The 16,066-nt window shown below is 41.5% G+C and overlaps 2 protein-coding genes across 5 annotated transcripts in view; one reads left to right on the top strand and one right to left on the bottom strand.

Annotated features, from left to right (window-relative positions):
• Positions 1-2,178: 2,178 nt before the first annotated feature.
• Positions 2,179-11,622, bottom strand: SDF2 (stromal cell derived factor 2). Of its 2 annotated transcripts, none has more exons than XM_061142919.1 (3): positions 11,234-11,622; positions 7,155-7,351; positions 2,179-2,861 (listed from the first exon to the last, which is right to left on the bottom strand). In XM_061142919.1, the coding sequence occupies exons 1-3, from the start codon at positions 11,382-11,384 to the stop codon at positions 2,574-2,576; spliced, it is 636 nt and encodes a 211-aa protein (XP_060998902.1). In that variant the 5' UTR covers positions 11,385-11,622; the 3' UTR covers positions 2,179-2,573. The 2 variants fall into 2 exon arrangements, with proteins under 2 accessions (XP_060998902.1, XP_060998903.1); XM_061142920.1 differs by lacking the exon at positions 11,234-11,622 and adding an exon at positions 10,791-10,947.
• A 1-nt stretch (position 11,623) lies between these two features.
• SUPT6H (SPT6 homolog, histone chaperone and transcription elongation factor) overlaps positions 11,624-16,066 on the top strand; it is a 31,078-nt gene continuing 26,635 nt past the window's right edge. The window contains exon 1 of one of the 3 annotated variants that reach the window (XM_061142917.1): positions 11,624-11,756. The gene's annotated coding sequence lies outside the window, so the exon portion shown is untranslated. Of the gene's footprint in view, positions 11,848-16,066 lie in introns of all 3 variants that reach the window. The other 2 variants (XM_061142915.1, XM_061142916.1) reach the window with 2 other exon arrangements.

The raw sequence follows: 16,066 nt of genomic DNA on the forward strand, positions 1-16,066 counted from the left end.
CCGGGCGCACCGTTCTGAACCCGGAAAAGCGGAGCCGGGGGTTTGCCACCGGCCCGCGGCCCTCCTCGGTGGCTGGCAGTGGTCTTCGCTGGGTAGTTTCGGCCGCCGAGAGTTCCACTTTCAAAGCAGTTTCCCGGAGTAGTTGTAGAGTCTGCTTGGCTACTTGGGACTCGGACTGAAGCTACCGCGGAAGTTATACTTCTGAGTCACATAAACTAGTTATCTTAACTCATTCTTCTTGTCTGAACATGAGTAAGGAGGAAACCAAGAGGTAATTAAAAGGCCTCAAAAATCCCACCTTATTCCATCCACAAAGGAATAAGTTGCACCATTCTGGACTCTTCACTGCAGTTTTCAGTTACTACTGAGAACAGCACCATTTAGGCACTGGGCTAGTTGGGGGATATTACTGAAGTAGAGAATATTGTTCTTGCACTTCAGCAACAATTTACCTGGGGAGCAAGCATAATTACACGAAATAGATAATTCAGAGTCAACTTGGCCTGTTTCCTTCTCTGTAAAATGAAGGCACTGGACAGTTTCTGTCCAACTCTAGTGCAGGGATGTCAATATAAGCTAAAGAAATTTAGCTTTAGCTTCTTTGACATACTTATTTCAAAGTAAGTACTTCATATCCCTTTGCTCTGACATCCTAACCTCCTAAACATCTTCCAGGCTTTCTCTTGGAGACTTTTTTCACTCCTACAGATAAAGCACCATTTCAGCTTTCACCTAGGTTACCCAGAGTTGCTTTTACCCCTCCAACTGGTTTTCTTTCACATCTGGTCCTCTTATCGGTCATTTCACATCTCCCCAAGGCTCCAGCACTTTTTTTCTAAGTTTATACTTATCTCCAGTGCTAGAGGTCCTCCATCCACCTTGTAACCTGCAGCCCCAAGGTATTTTCTTTCTTTCCTGACTTTCAGGAAGGGCCCAACAACTGAGTAAAAACACTGACCAAGCCACTGAGAAGTACTTGCAACACAACTCCCTACTCTTATATTATGAAGAGTTACTCTTTACTTAACTGTTTCCTATCACTTCCTTTCTCCCCAGACTGTTACCACTCTACTCTCAACCATCTCAATAGCATGAAATGTTGATCTTGTCATTTGTCTACTTCTTTTTTTGGAGAGACTTCAAGCAAGCAATGCAACTAAAATGGAAAAAGAGAAGGCAGAGATGGCGTTCCTCAAGTAGTTCCTGGCCTCAGCTTACTGAGACAAGTCCTTGTAAAAGGAATCAATCCTTTTAATGTTATGGGCCACATCTGGCACAGACCTGGTATCCCCAAATGTTCAACATTAACTCCCTAAAGCAAGTAAGGAAAAAAATCCAGGTTTCTAAAAATAAAACGGGGGCCTGCTAAGTCACGAAATTCCAGCAGATGGCAGTCACTTCTGTTTATCACTAACATCCTTGAAGGACAGAGAAGCAAACTTGCTGGATCTACCCAGCAGAGAAAAGAAGTGAGGTAAACAGAGGACAAAAGTTTTCTAACCCCTTTTCAAAGAGAGATATTTATATTTGTCCAAAAAGTATAGTTATCTCCCAAGAGCTAAATACAGTTGTACTGCAGTAAAAAGAACATATGGCAGACACAGCTGGATTCATATATTCAAATTACTTACTAGCTTTAAGAATTCAGGCAATAACTCAACTATTCTGTTCTGCATTGATAAAATTGTATCTACCTGGTAATGTATTTGTGAGGATTAAATGAGTGAGATCTATAATATGGTGCCTAGTATTTAGCAAACAGTAAATAAATGTTGGTTCCACTTTCTACCTCTACCCCTTTTGCTCAAGTGCAGTAACATATCCAAAGTAAAACATTTTACTGGCTATTTATTAAAGGTCTTTAGCCATAGTTAGTCAAAAATCTAATAAAGATGACGTGCTGAGGGAAAAGAGAAAGTAAAGACAGAAAAAGTAGGATGCAAGCAAGGCTCTCAAAAGGGTCCACACCATACATGTATACGCATGGCTGAATCCCTCCACTGTTCACCTGAAACTATCATAACATGGTTAACTGGCTATACACCAATACAAAATAAAGTTTTTTTAAAACAAGGATCTACATCAAAGGTTCCCATCGTCTCAAAACTTAGCAATGACTTTTAGGACTCAAGGATTAATCAGATTATGAAATAGCACACCTAATAAATGACAACATAGTGACTAACAATGAAATTCTTTTATCGTTTAAAGAAAAGTGGAAGAAAAATCATACACATTAATAATCCATGATGCCAAATTTCTGAGGAATAAAAATTTCCCAGCTAGGAGGAATGCCTCCTTCAGTTTTTGTCCTATTAATGTGAATAAAAAGCTTCTGCCCCCTCACCAACAAGTCTCGTATTCAGAAAGAACTGACCCAAGTCTGGGAGAACCACCCACTCAAGTGTGGAGGGCTGAAGCTTCCAAACACAGCCATGGTTTCCTGTCATGCATCTTCATCTCAGTGGTGACACGGTCACTGCCCAGGGAACCTGTGGCAGGGATCCAAAGGGTGAAGGAGCAGCAGACATCTAAGAACACTGTGTGGTGACAGCGGCTCACAGCCTCCAGACTCATAACTCTGTGTGGTGGCCTTCTGCCTTCAACAACTCGCTGGGCTTCATGAAAATGCCTTCCATGGCTTTCCAGTAGTTGTTCTGGCTTGGCTGGGCCATGCCATGCACCTCCTTTTGCCCACTGATGGGTCGACCATATTGTTCTCCTGTGACAGACAGCAGAACCTCGGTGGAAGAATGCTTGAACCGCACCTCACCATCCCTCACCCAGTAGGGCCCATTACAGAGCACTGTCCAGTCATCCAGATAATCGCCTTCACCTTCCTCACCAAAAGCACTCACTTCCTGGAAGACACAGATAGGTAGCAATATTAGTATAGCTGACACAGGCTTGAAAAGGGGAGGGAGGCAATGGGAAGAAAACGCTATCCAAGAGTGAAAAATAAAAGGCTCTCCAGTGTTGTTTAAAAATAAATTACTTTGCAAATAATCCTCTATTTGCCTTATATTTTCTATTATAGTCTGAAAACACTTTACCTCTTACTATTTGACTTTAAATATTCCTACCTCATTCCCTTAACTAGACATTAAGTGACCTGATGAGAAACACAAGGTAGAAATGGGATGGGCTCTGGAGACAGGCAAACCTTGAACGTCAGCTTTGTCCCCTGCTGTGTAACTCCTTTGCACTTTCATTGTCTCCTCTATAAAGTGATGATAATAGTAACTTACAAAATAATTGTGAGAATTAAATAATAAATATTAATTGAGCAAAGTATAGTAAATTCTATCTTCCACTTGTATTCTAATCCCATTCCCCATAAGGTCAAAAATTCAGAGTTTCTATAACAATTTTAAAAGTTGCTGATATTTCAGACATATGTAATTTTTCTAAATTGAAGTATAATTGACCTACAACCCTATGTTACTTCCAGGTGCACGACATACTGACTCAGTATTTCTTTTTTTTTTTTTTCTTTAAATTACAGATATTCTTTGAGGGAGATTTTAACTGTTGCTTTAGGTGGGAAAACAAAATAAGACAGATTCTGCTCTCAAGGTTTTTTTTAATTCATTTACTGAAAGAAAGTGAAAAACAAAACTATAGCCAAATGAGTAAAAGAGATAGTATCTCTTATATAAATATCAGGAAGCTTTCCTGGCCAGAGTTAAGTTAGGGCTGAGGTTTTGGGATAGCAGTAAAACTCAGATGGATAGAAAGAAAAATGGCCTCTCGGTGTGAAGGCAAATGGAACAAAGGCCAAGAGCCAAAACACCACATACTGGGTTTCACATCAGTGATGCGATGGGCCTGACCTGAGGTTTTATTAGAGTAGTGTTAGTGGAGAAGGCAATGGCACCCCACTCCAGTACTCTTGCCTGGAAAATCCCATGGGCGGAGGAGCCTGGTGGGCTGCAGTCCATGGGGTTGCGAAGAGTCAGACACGACTGAGCGACTTCACTTTCACTTTCCACTTTCACGCATTGGAGAAGGAAATGGCAGCCCACTCCAGTGTTCTTGCCTGGAGAATCCCAGGGACGGCGGAGCCTGGTGGGCTGCCATCTAAGGGGTCGCACAGAGTCGGACACGACTGAAGCGACTTAGCAGCAGCAGCGGCCAATGTGGTGGAAAGGTGCTGATGACAGCTGATGTTTGAGAACTTGGCTCTGTCCCAGTCACTGTGCTCATAAACATTTTACATGCTTTTATCTAAGGTGATCTTCACAGTGCTGAAGTAGGTAGTTTATTACTACTCTGAAAGCAAAGAAAACTAGTTTTGAAGAAATTAAACTACTTCAGAGTCTCGTCTTAAATGCACGCAGAACTGCTGTGTTATATTTAAGTTGCAGGAGATCTTGAGCGCCAAGTCAAAGTGATGGAGCTTAACTCTTGCTCTCTAATGTATGCAGTATTCATCTAGGGACCTTTTACCAAATTTTTCAGCAGACTTCCCGAAATTAATCTGTTTAAAGTTGTAACAAATTTTGGGGTCACTCAAAATGTAAACTCAGTAATACTGTACATGCTAGAATTTCAGTGCTAGTAATAAAAGCAAAAAGCCCGCTTTCAGAAAACCAGAATAGGAGACCTCTCTCTTTCTGCATTAGGCAACACTGGACTATGGAATGTATTCTCGAGAAGAAGAACTATTACGGGAAAGAAAACGCATTGGAACAGTTGGAATTGCTTCTTACGATTATCACCAAGGAAGTGGAACATTTCTATTTCAAGCTGGTAGTGGAATTTACCATGTAAAAGATGGAGGGCCACAAGGATTTACTGTAAGTTGATTTTACTACTTGATAAACTGTTAGGTGTCTTAAAATTATTTGTGTCCAAATCAGAAAGATAGTTAAACTAAAAAATTCTGCTTACCAGTTATTTACCACTAACTTAGTAGTAAAGAAAATAGGAAATATGGGTATTAATTTCCAAGTTTTAGCTAATAATTTTTCAGTGACATTAGTTATATAATTTTTAAAATACTGAAAACACTTGTTATGTAGGAAGAGTTACTAAAGGGAATCCGTGTGCCATTTTTTCTGTAATTGCTAAGTTGGATTTTCAAAGATGATGGTATCACAAGACAATCCCTCTTTGGTTCTTCTAAAAGCTTAATTCATCCCAATAAATAGTTTTTTTTTTTTTTTAATTTTTTTTATTTTTTTATTTTTTGTGTAATAAAGTTTTATTAAAGTATAAAGGAGATAGAGAAAGCTTCTGACATAGGCATCAGAAGGGGGCAAAAGAGGACCCCCTGACTCAGTATTTCTATACACTACAAAATGATCACTACCAAACACATGTAACTTAAATATACACTTACAGCTATAATATTTTAGATAATAAAAAAAATCAGTCAATTGGAAATAAAGACTAAAGTGAAAAGAAACTACACGTAATTAATAATCCTACTACTATACTTATATAGTGGAACTGAACAGTAAGTAAATGGATGACAGCATTGGGCACCAGGTGTCTCACTGTTAAGAATGGGAATTTACAAATAAGCAGAGAGGAGGCTAAAATGATCTATGTGACAATGGATTAGAGTTGGAGATATCAGTAAGAATTCATGTCTAACTTACAGATACAATTACATATATGATCACTTATAGACATGTATATATACACATACAGGCATGTTATTTCTTTGTTCTGGCAGGTGAGAGGGTCTCAAAGAAACAAAACCCAAGTAGCAGTGAGTTCATGCATATCTTGGTTTCTAAGCATACTCTTCTCCAATAAACGGAAGCAGGATTCTATAGGGAAACAGCTGAATGTAGGACTGGGGAAAGAAATAGACAAGATAAGCCTGTAATAATTTAGTGCCATAAAGTAAGGAAGTGTTAAAAACACAGCCACACACAAACACAATGAGGGGAGCATGTCAAATGGATACAGGAGGCAACTGAAAGAGCTCCCAACAGCCAAAGTTGGAATAATGTGAGCAACATAATAAAGACAGTGGTATTGGATAAAAAAAAATACATATAAAAGTACATACAAAAAAAAATCCAGGAATCCATATCAAGAAGTCCATGTTGATATAAATAAATGATTGAATAAATACAGAAAAAACAAATCTCCCATGCAGAAGAATTCCAAATAAATTATGTAGCTATTCCACCCTAGAAGAGGAGGAGCGTAACTCCCCACTCAAGTAAGGGCTGTGCACAGTGACACAAGAGTCAGAGTTCTCCGTCCGAGGAGTACAATATGGAGAGGTGAAAGACGACAAGAATAACTTTACCAGACAAACCTGCGAAACGCTACTTCAGCCAGGTCATCAATATCAACAATCAGAAGATACTATGCACCCCTGAGAGATGAGAGGAAAATGGTACTTTACCTTTGTGGTCTACCTCCCAAAAACCTTTATAAATCTGGTCTAATCATAAGAAAAGATCAGACAAATTCCAACAGAGGAGCACCCAATCGTATACCTGATTGGCACTTCTCAAAATTGTCAAGGTCAACAAAAAGAAGGAGGATCTAAGAAACTGTCACAGCCAAGAGTAGCCTAAGGAGACAACTAAATGTAATGTGGATGGGATCCTGGAACAGCAAAAGGACATTAGGTAAAAAACTAAGGAAATCAGAAGGAGCTATAGACTTTAGCTGATAACAATGTATCAGTACTGTCTTATTAACTATAACAAATTTACCACACTAATGTTAAAAATGTTAACAGGAAAAACTATGTACAGAGTGGAGGTGAGAAGAAAGCACTCATTAAGGGATCCACATCCTCAAAAGTTCAAGGCTTTAAAAAAAAAGAGGGCACAATTCCTAATTCATTCTCCTAATGTGGTTAGTTGGCATCATTAGAAAATAATAATATTTTTTATTGCAAGTTTAGAAAACATTGGGTTTCTTTATTGCAAGATTTATCAGGATAACTTATGATACACTAACATATACCTAGCCTCTCTTTCTGCCTCATCTCTTGATCTAGATGTAATCTCTGTTTTGCCCAGAAACAATTTCCTTCTCCTTATGAGACAGGCAATTCTTCACGTCTGTACAGAAAAGACTTATACCTGGAAGAGAAAGGGCCAAGAACCAAGGTATCAAACAATTCAACTGAGTAAATGCTCTGTTGAGCAGCAGTGACCCATAGAATGCCACCTCACCTGGTTTCCAGAAAGAGGTGAGGTGAAGTGGTGACTATGGAGGTTTCGGCCAGTGTTGACATGTGTCAGCCGGATAGGCTGACCACATCTGATGGGAGTTCCCCTCTCACACACTGTGGCCGTCTTCCCTCGTATTCTCCAGTAACTGTTGCTGTCATCCACAGAGGTTACACCTGTCACCGACTGCTGTCCACTACCTGCAGCCAAAAAAAAAAATATATATATATATAAAAAGGACCAGTCAGAATGGCCACCATCAAAAAAATCTACAAACAATATATGCCAGAGAGGATGAAGAGAAAAGGGAACCCTCTTGCACTGTTGGTGGAAATGTAAATTGATACAGCCACTATGGAAGACAGTTTGGAGATTTCTTAAAAAACTAGGAATAAAACTATCACATGACCCAACAATCCCGCTCCTGGGCATATAGCCTGAGAAAACTATAACTGAAAAAGACAGATGTACCATGATTTTCATTGCAGCACTATTTACAATAGATAGGACATGGAAGCAACCTAGATGTTCATTGACAGATGAATGGATAAAGAAACTGTGGTACATATATACAATGAAATGTTACTCAGCCATAAAAAGGAACACATTTGAGTCAGTGCTAATGAAGGAGATGAACCTAGAGCCTGTTATACAGAGTAAAATCAGAAACAGAAAAACAAGTATCATGTACTAATGCATACATGTGGAATCCAGAAAGATGGTACTGATAACCTATTTGCAGGGCAGCAATGGAGACAAAGACATAGACAATAGACTTATGGGGCCGGGGCCAGGGGCAACTGGTGGGGGGGCGGTGCTGGAGGGAGGGAAGGAGAGGGTGGGATGAATGGAGAGAGTAGCATGGGAAAATGTACCGTATGTAAAATGGACAGCCAGTGGGAATTTGCTGTGTGACTTGAGGAATTTAAACTGAGCCTCTGTGACAACCTAAAGGAGTGGGATGTGGTAGGTGGTAGGAGGCAGGTTCAAGAGGGAGGGGATGTGTATACTTATTACTGATTCATGTTGATGTATGGCAGAAACCAGCACAATACTGTAAAGCAATTACCCTTCAATTAAAAATAACTACATTTTTTTAAAAATTATTAAGTTACAGATTCTTCTCTTCTAAACTTTATCAATAAAGGGTTTTTATATACAAGGGGAAAAAAAAGGAAAAGAGGGTGAGCTCAACCTGACTCCTCTTTCCTATGGCTAATAATGTGCCCTGTGTCATTAAAAAGGTTTGGAGGAGTGGCAAGGAAACCCTTGTTTCAAAATATTTTTTTCTTCTACGACATTAAAACATGAGAAACACAATGTATTAGTTACTGAATGATGAACTATATTTAAGAGTGTACTGTATCAGAACAGTCCAAAAATTTGCATCAAAGGGCACTAAATAAATGAACATATGTGCTTTTCTTGAAACACAGGCAGTGTTTAACCTGTATACAGTAGTCTGGATACCCCCCAGTATATGTCAGTTATCTAGTCATATTTTTAATTGTTTGTAACATTATTCAATGTTCACTGTGTGTTACAATCTACTACCTGCAGTCAAAAAAATAATCCAAAATTTATATACAGTCCAAAATTTTTTTATCATATTTCACAATGAAAATGAGACCAGTTTTTGCTGTCAACTTTAGTCCAACAAGCCATTACAGTTATCCAGTTCCTGTAAGTAATATATCAACATGTTACAAAAGTATCCTTAAGTCATTTACATTTGGTTCATAATGATTACAGATGGTGTGACTTTGCAGGTTAAAAGGTTATCCTACCTCTAAAAAGGTTAAATATATACCTACAGACTTGAAAAAAGAATATACAAACAATAATTGCTAACTAGCTAACCTGTATTTGGGCACTTACTAGGTGTCAGATCAACTCCAGCCTTTTATTTGAATATTCTTATTTGATATACTCGTCTATTATCTGGGATAAGTTTTACTATCATTGCCCCCATTTTATACTGGAGTGTTAAAAAAGATGAATAATATGTCCAAGATTGCACAATCCCAGGAGACAGTGCAGGGTTTGAACCTAGGTGGCCCCTACTCTACAACTCTTAACCACTTGACCACTTGGCTTCCCACAAAGCTTTATTTACTGTCAAGCTCTCCCAAACAGTGGGAGCTCTCCCACTGAGCTCTCCCAAGCTCTCCCACTCATAAACTCCAGGGACATTCTCTTCCCTAGGCCTCATTCAGTACTCAATTCTTTGAAGGTACTACATATTTCCCAGATGCTCTCCTCAGTCATTCTTGCCTGTTCCTCCTAGCTTTCCCTTCAGTCCCCTGGCCCTGTCAGACAATAACCTTTCAATGACACTTTCCGTTTACCACTTAACACACACTGTTGAACCACAGTCCACAGTCATCTGGGTGAATGTTTATGACTAAAGTACCACTTTCTCTTTTGTTTCTTCTACTCAACCCAATGATATGGCACATTCTTTTTTTTAAGGATAAACCAACTCTCCCTCCTTAATTCCGGTTACTGCCTTAACAGTTCTCTTGGTCCTCACTGCTATGCTTCACTAAATCGCAGTCCTCACTTTCTCTTACTTTTTCACTTTATATTCAACCCTCCACTTCCTCTCCCATTCTTAAACTTAGGGAATCCCTGGCCTTAGTCATTCTTAAATAAAGGTTGGGGATCAGGACAAAAGCATTTACAGGTGCTTCAAGGAGCTTTTCAAATGATTCAAATTGACACCAGATTGCAAACCACAGTTTATCCTGGGCAATTTTATTTACTCTTCCCACATCTTCAGCCACCACTGAGACAATGATGTTGTATTTAACTCCCTACCTCAGGCTCAGCACAAATCTCTCTTCTGAGATCCAGACTTGAACCTGGTTCTCAAATCTGGCTACCCATCATGAGCATGTGAAGAGCTTTCTAAACCTATAGATTCCTACTGGCAGGCCTCTCTCCACCCACATTCTGACTCGATTTAGTAGATCCAAAGTAGGAAACCAGATCAAATTAAATTACAATAAACCTGACACATAGTAGGTATTCACTTAATAATCACTAGGATTATTAAGACATCCCAACGATGACAATTCAGTTCCTCTTCTAATCTAACTGGTCAGACAGGTTTTGGGTATCATGAACCACAGACCCATCTCCAAATGACAGACCTACATCCCTCTAAGAAAACTCTTTCCTCTCTAAGCTAATAGCATCATCAGTTAGAGAAGACAGAAATCTAGCAGTCATCTTAGACACCTCTCACTAGCTGAACTTTTTTCTCTCCTTTCTGTTTTTGTTTTCCTGTAATGTGCTGACTGGCACACTACTATATTTCCTGTATCTAGAACAACCTTAGGCACATAGTAGTTGCTCACTAAATCTACACTGAATGACTGAACCCAGAAATAACTGCTGACTTATAAATGAACCCACAAGCTAATTTTAATTTCATACGTTAAAAAGCCCCCTAAACAGTTTCCTCTTCAATTCCAGTTGAGTCCTTTAGTTTTTCTTTACAAGGGCAAGGTTTGAGTAAAAAGAGGCCAAAGGAAGAGTTGAAGAGCAAGTGTAAGATGGAAAAGAACTAAACAGAGGGTTATAGTCTTTAAAGAGTGAGGTCCTGGAAGAATTCAGCAATGTAACAGCACTTACTGTAACTTTCTATATGTCTGTCCCTCCTGCACTGAGTACTGCCAGCCTGCAGTAGCTGAAAGCAGGCTTTGAACCTGGACAGATTTGGATCGAACCCCGTCACTGTCATTCACTAGCTGCCAAGGCCTTGAGCACGCGATTTATTTGAGTCTGTTTCCTCATCTGTAAAACGAGGATAATAATAGTCTATACCTCGTAGTAACGTTGTAGACTTTAAAAGTAATTATGTAACATGCCCGGCACGAAGCGCACCAGATAAAAACTAGGATTACGATTAAGATGCCTAAGGACCACCGAATTTTCGGACTCGGCCTCCAGACCTCAGGAACCTCCCCCGGGTTCCCCTAACCTTCCGAGACCACACCCCTCAGAGTTTCTCCAGGCCCCGCCCCCTTCGGAGCCTACCAGGCCTTCCCAGCCCACCCGAACCCCGGTGGCCGTACCTGACCCGTAGCGCACGTCGTGTGAGTGCAGCCGCACGTTGTGGCGCGTATTGAGCAGCTTCACCACAGAACCGCACGTAACGACAGCCAGATTGGACGATCCCACAGCACTCCACAAGCCCCCGAACAACAGAAGCGACACCACAGCCATCCTGGCTGTAGCGCGGAGCCCCTAATCTCCGAAGAAACTCCGCCCCTGCCCGGAAGCGGAAACTGCAGGCGGAACCACAGAGAAAAGGGAGAAGACCTAGCCTGGTCTTTATGGTTCCTGGCTAGAGCGGCCTGAGGAACAAGCTTGGCCTGGTTGCTTCCGACCCGTTTAGTTGTTTCCCGGAGCCCTATGACAACTACCTTCCTGAACCGCTTCGGCCAGATAACCCCCTGTTCTGACGATCACCAAAAAGCCGACCGGGAGAAGAGAGCACGAACTGGCCCGCCCACTCCCAGTGACAGGGCGCCGGAAGTGACGTAGCACGTTTGACGCAGCAGCGGCGGCGGTGGCGGCGGAGGGGCCGTGCGGTGGGTCCGTACTATCCTTTCCCAGTCTCGGTTCGACGACTCCATTTTCCTCGGTGGGGGCTTAGAGTACCAGAGAAGCGGCGGGCCTCAGGCAGGTAAAGTTTGGACCGGAAAGCGTGTCCCTCGAATGAGTCAGGTAGGGAGCCAGGCTCCTAGGGCCTGGTCCCGTAAGGGACGAGCCACTGGGGAGCTGTATGCGGGAAGAAGGGGGGCCTCCGGCCTTCCCGACTCTGTAAGGGAGAACGAAGAGGAAAGCGGGGTAGTTGCTCAGAGTCTCAAGGTTCTTCCCAACGCTGTGCCACCCAGAACCCATGAATTGGGTGGCCTGTTGTGTCAACAGACTTCCTGGGATGCCGTCCTCTCTCGCAGCTTCTGAAAACTGGGCCACGCGATAGGGTTGGAAAGGGAAGGGACCTGGGGCTTCCGAGTCAGGATCAGGTGATCGAATTGTTTGTCCTGGGGATGTGAAACCTACGGAGCTCTCAGCAACTCTGTCATCAGCCTAGAGGGCGATGCCAAATTCCGTCTTTTTTCATGTTGTTGAATAATATAGTTAGAACTTTTTGTAGATGACTTCATTCCCTGTGCCTCAGCGGTAAAGAATCCGCCAGCATTGCAGGAGGCACAGGAGATGCGGGTTTGATCCCTGGGTCAGAAAGACCCCCCTGGAGGAGGAAATGGCAACTCACTCCAGTATTCTTGCCGAAAATCCCAGGGACAGAAGAGCCTGGCAGGCCACAGGCCATGAGGTAGCAAAGAATCAGACACGACTAAGCGACTTAACACACACAGGCAAACACATCTATCCATCCATCAAACGCCTACCACACACTTTAGATTGGACTATTAAGTCAAAAGTTTTCTTTTTTTTTTTTAAGTTTATTTTCTTCCAGTTTCTGCCTTTCTCTTCAAGGACTCCCTTGAACCAGCCGCAGCAGTTCATTTCCCTTCTTTGTTGCAAGTACTGATGCTTATTTTTCTGTTATCTCTACAGAAATACTTCTGTAGAAATTCACTGTAATATCAGAAGTAACAAGGGCGTATTAAGTTACACTGCTGCTATTAATGAACATGAAGAGTGTAAAGAATTTTGAATTTGATTTCTTTGGAGGAAAAAAGTTCAGTTTGACCTTTTTAAGTTCAACTATTTATCTGAAAATTGCTGATTTTTGTCTTTTGTGTATTGATTACAAAAGTATGATTGCTCCCCCATCAGTTGTGAATTTAGAGCTCTTTTACATGACTTGCCCTCCAGCCAGTAGAAGTCTGAAACATTTGAAAGCTTATTTAGTTGGTTTGGGTGGCTGCTAGATCAGATTAGCATGGTATTGCTACCATGATTTAAAGAGGTTTAAATCTCATCCAGGGACTAATCACATCAGGATGTGGTACAGTCACATTTTGCAGTTGAATTTCCTTCAGAGTTTGATGCTGGGTTTTCTGCATGCTTCCTTCGATGAGCCAGTCCTGTGGTTTTAAGTACTATCTGAAAGCAGGCCTCTCCCAAGTTTAATCTCTAGCCCTGCCTTCTCTCCTCTGTGTTTTAGAATCACACAAGATACCTGTTTAACAGTTCCATTTGAAAGTCTCTTAAACATCCCAAACCTGGCATATGAAAAAGAAACTTTTTTTTTCCATCATTCCAAATCTGGTCTTCCCTACCTTCCTGAGTGGTACATGGATGAGAGTGCCAAAGCCAGACCTCATTCTAACTAACGACTTACACCTTTCATTAAGTTTTGTCACTTCTACCTTCAAAATGTATTTCAAATCTCTCTTCTCCGTTTCCTCCCTTTTCCAAGTCACCATCATCTTTTGCCCAAGCTCCCACGATAATATCTTCAGTTTCCTCTGCTTCCACCTAGAACCTCTCCCCGTCCATAGCAGAATCAGATCAGATCATGTCATTTCCCTTTCCAGTGGCTTTCTGTAGCCTTCACAGCCCAGCTTGAGCAGGTCCCTTCTTCCTCTCAGATTCTTCTGCCTTCACCATTCTTTGGTCACGTAACCTTGGGATATGGCCTGCTATGTTCCAAGTTCTTGCCCACCTTTTCTGCCAGAAACCCCTTCTTCTGGCTCTGCATACCACAACCTACCCATGCTTCACATTTCAGTCTAAACTAAGTCTCTCAGAGGTGAGAGTGTTTATTTCCTTCCTATCATTTATAGCCAGCTTTCTTTTGTTTATGGTCTGTCTCCTGGCTCAGAATATAGTTATCCTAGAGGCAGGGATTTTGTCTTGTATGTGCCTGGCGTGTAGTAGGCGCTCATTAAATAAGTACTTACTGAATTAGCAAGTAAACTACTAAGTCAGTTCTTGGTATAAAATCCTGTAGGACCGTCCCAGCACCTTTCAGTTAGAATCCAAAATCCTTAAGTTAAGAAGATCCTTGTGACCTCACCTCTGACTCATTATGGACTCTCTCAGTCAAACCAGCCCTCACTGTTCCCACCTCAGCGTATTCTGTCTGAGCCTTGTTCCGGATCTCTTTTCTCCAACAGTGCCGCTCCTTGAACCACCTCAAAGGAGCCAGCTCCTCTACTTAGTTAATTCCATTTTCCTTTAAAAAATAAAAAATTCCACCTTACTCTTAAGGTCTTTCAAACCACTTGCTCAAAACCAGGTTAGAATCCTCTGTTACAGGCTCCCATGGTACCTTTGCCATCATTTCTTTAAAGACCTTCCATACTTGTAGATCAGGGGTTACCACACTAAGGCTCCAAAATAAATGGGCCAAATTAGGCCACTCCCATTCATTTACATACTGTGTCTGATCTTGTACTGCAAGGGCAGATCTACCCCTTGGTGGCAGAACAGGAACTATCTGCTCCCAACCCCCTCTCCATGTTGCACAGGGTTCAGTAACTGTTGCAGGGATTCTGAATCTGGTTACATATTGTTGTTTCTGCTCCTCTTATTTTTACCTTGTCCCCAAAGGAAACATGGAAAGAAAAAAATAAATTAGTTATTATGTTAACCATTATTATTAACAATAGTGGCATTGAAAAGATTCTAAGACGGTTATTTCTTACAAATAATGGTGTGCATGTTAAAATGATTATAGGTTAAATTCTAATGACTTGATGTGATTAAGATTTTTCATAACATAGTTCTGAATTCCAAGTTTAATAAAAGAACTTGTCTTAAGTGGATTAAACTCCACACCAGACTTCTGGGGCTATTCTTCAGACGACTGGGCCCTTTCAAACCATTTGCTCATAAGCTTTTGCTCATGCTGCTTTTTTCCAGACTATCTTCTTAACTCCTCTCAACTCAGGCATCACCTTTTGTGCGGCATTCTCTGACGACCTCTGTCTTCATATTGCTTTCATAGTTCTCGTATGTAACTGCCATAAAACATTTATTATGCCTTGTCATAACTTCATTTACTAGTTTTTTGTGAGGTGAATATGAACACGAGGGTCAAAAGCATATTTTACTTATGTTTGTATACCCAAGTCCCAGCACAGAGCTGTACCCTAAAAAAACAAAACTGTAAATATGTTCATTGAAGCTGCCAGTGGAGGGAATTAACAGACATCTTTTTTGCTCTGGTCTCCTTTTAATTGCCTCCCACTCCGTCTTGTTCAAAGGGAGGGACTGCAGAGGGCCTCCCCTGTGGCAATCTGATCCCAGCTCCATTCCTCTTCCAGAGAATGTCATGGTAACCGACAACCTCTCCCTTTGAGCCACATCTTCTACTGCACCTGTGCTTCCGCCTGAAGAAACCTTCTCCTTTCACTACCCCACTGCCCTTCTGGATCTGTTTCAGTAGCGAATTTAAGTTTAGAGTCTGAATATGGGGAAAATTCAAGAGCCTGAGTGCTAAATACAAAATCCAAACAACCTCAGAGTCTCCTCAGATGTCATTTATTAATGATAATCATAGACTAGTCAGCGGTGTTTTTGTCCTGGAATAGTTGCTGTTTGTCATCCTCATCCTGCAGTGCTGCTGCAGCGCCCTCAGCACATCCCGCTCCCCCAGGTTGCAGCAAATTAGGATTGCTTCTGGCGCAGCCTCTTTTAACTGGAAGTCTTGGCAGTGAGCTAGACTGTGGGCCTTCCCCAACTATATAGCACAGCATGTACTTCATTGCTAACCTAGGAGATGGGAGGAAAGCTGTGTGCAGCACAGAGCACCAGCTGCCCCCAGAACAGAAGAAAGCTGTCTGTTTCTCTTTGCTAAGTAGGCTGTAGGGCACCTGGTCTGGAGGAGCTAGCATCTAGTGTGAAGATATTGAGGTCTTAGAAGACTGAATTTGTGGGTCTGATAGCCTAATTAAAGCAAGCAGTGTGTGGGGGCTGCTGTACCC

The sequence above is a fragment of the Dama dama genome, chromosome 5 (genome assembly GCF_033118175.1).
Source record: "Dama dama isolate Ldn47 chromosome 5, ASM3311817v1, whole genome shotgun sequence".
Taxonomy (NCBI): domain Eukaryota; kingdom Metazoa; phylum Chordata; class Mammalia; order Artiodactyla; family Cervidae; genus Dama; species Dama dama.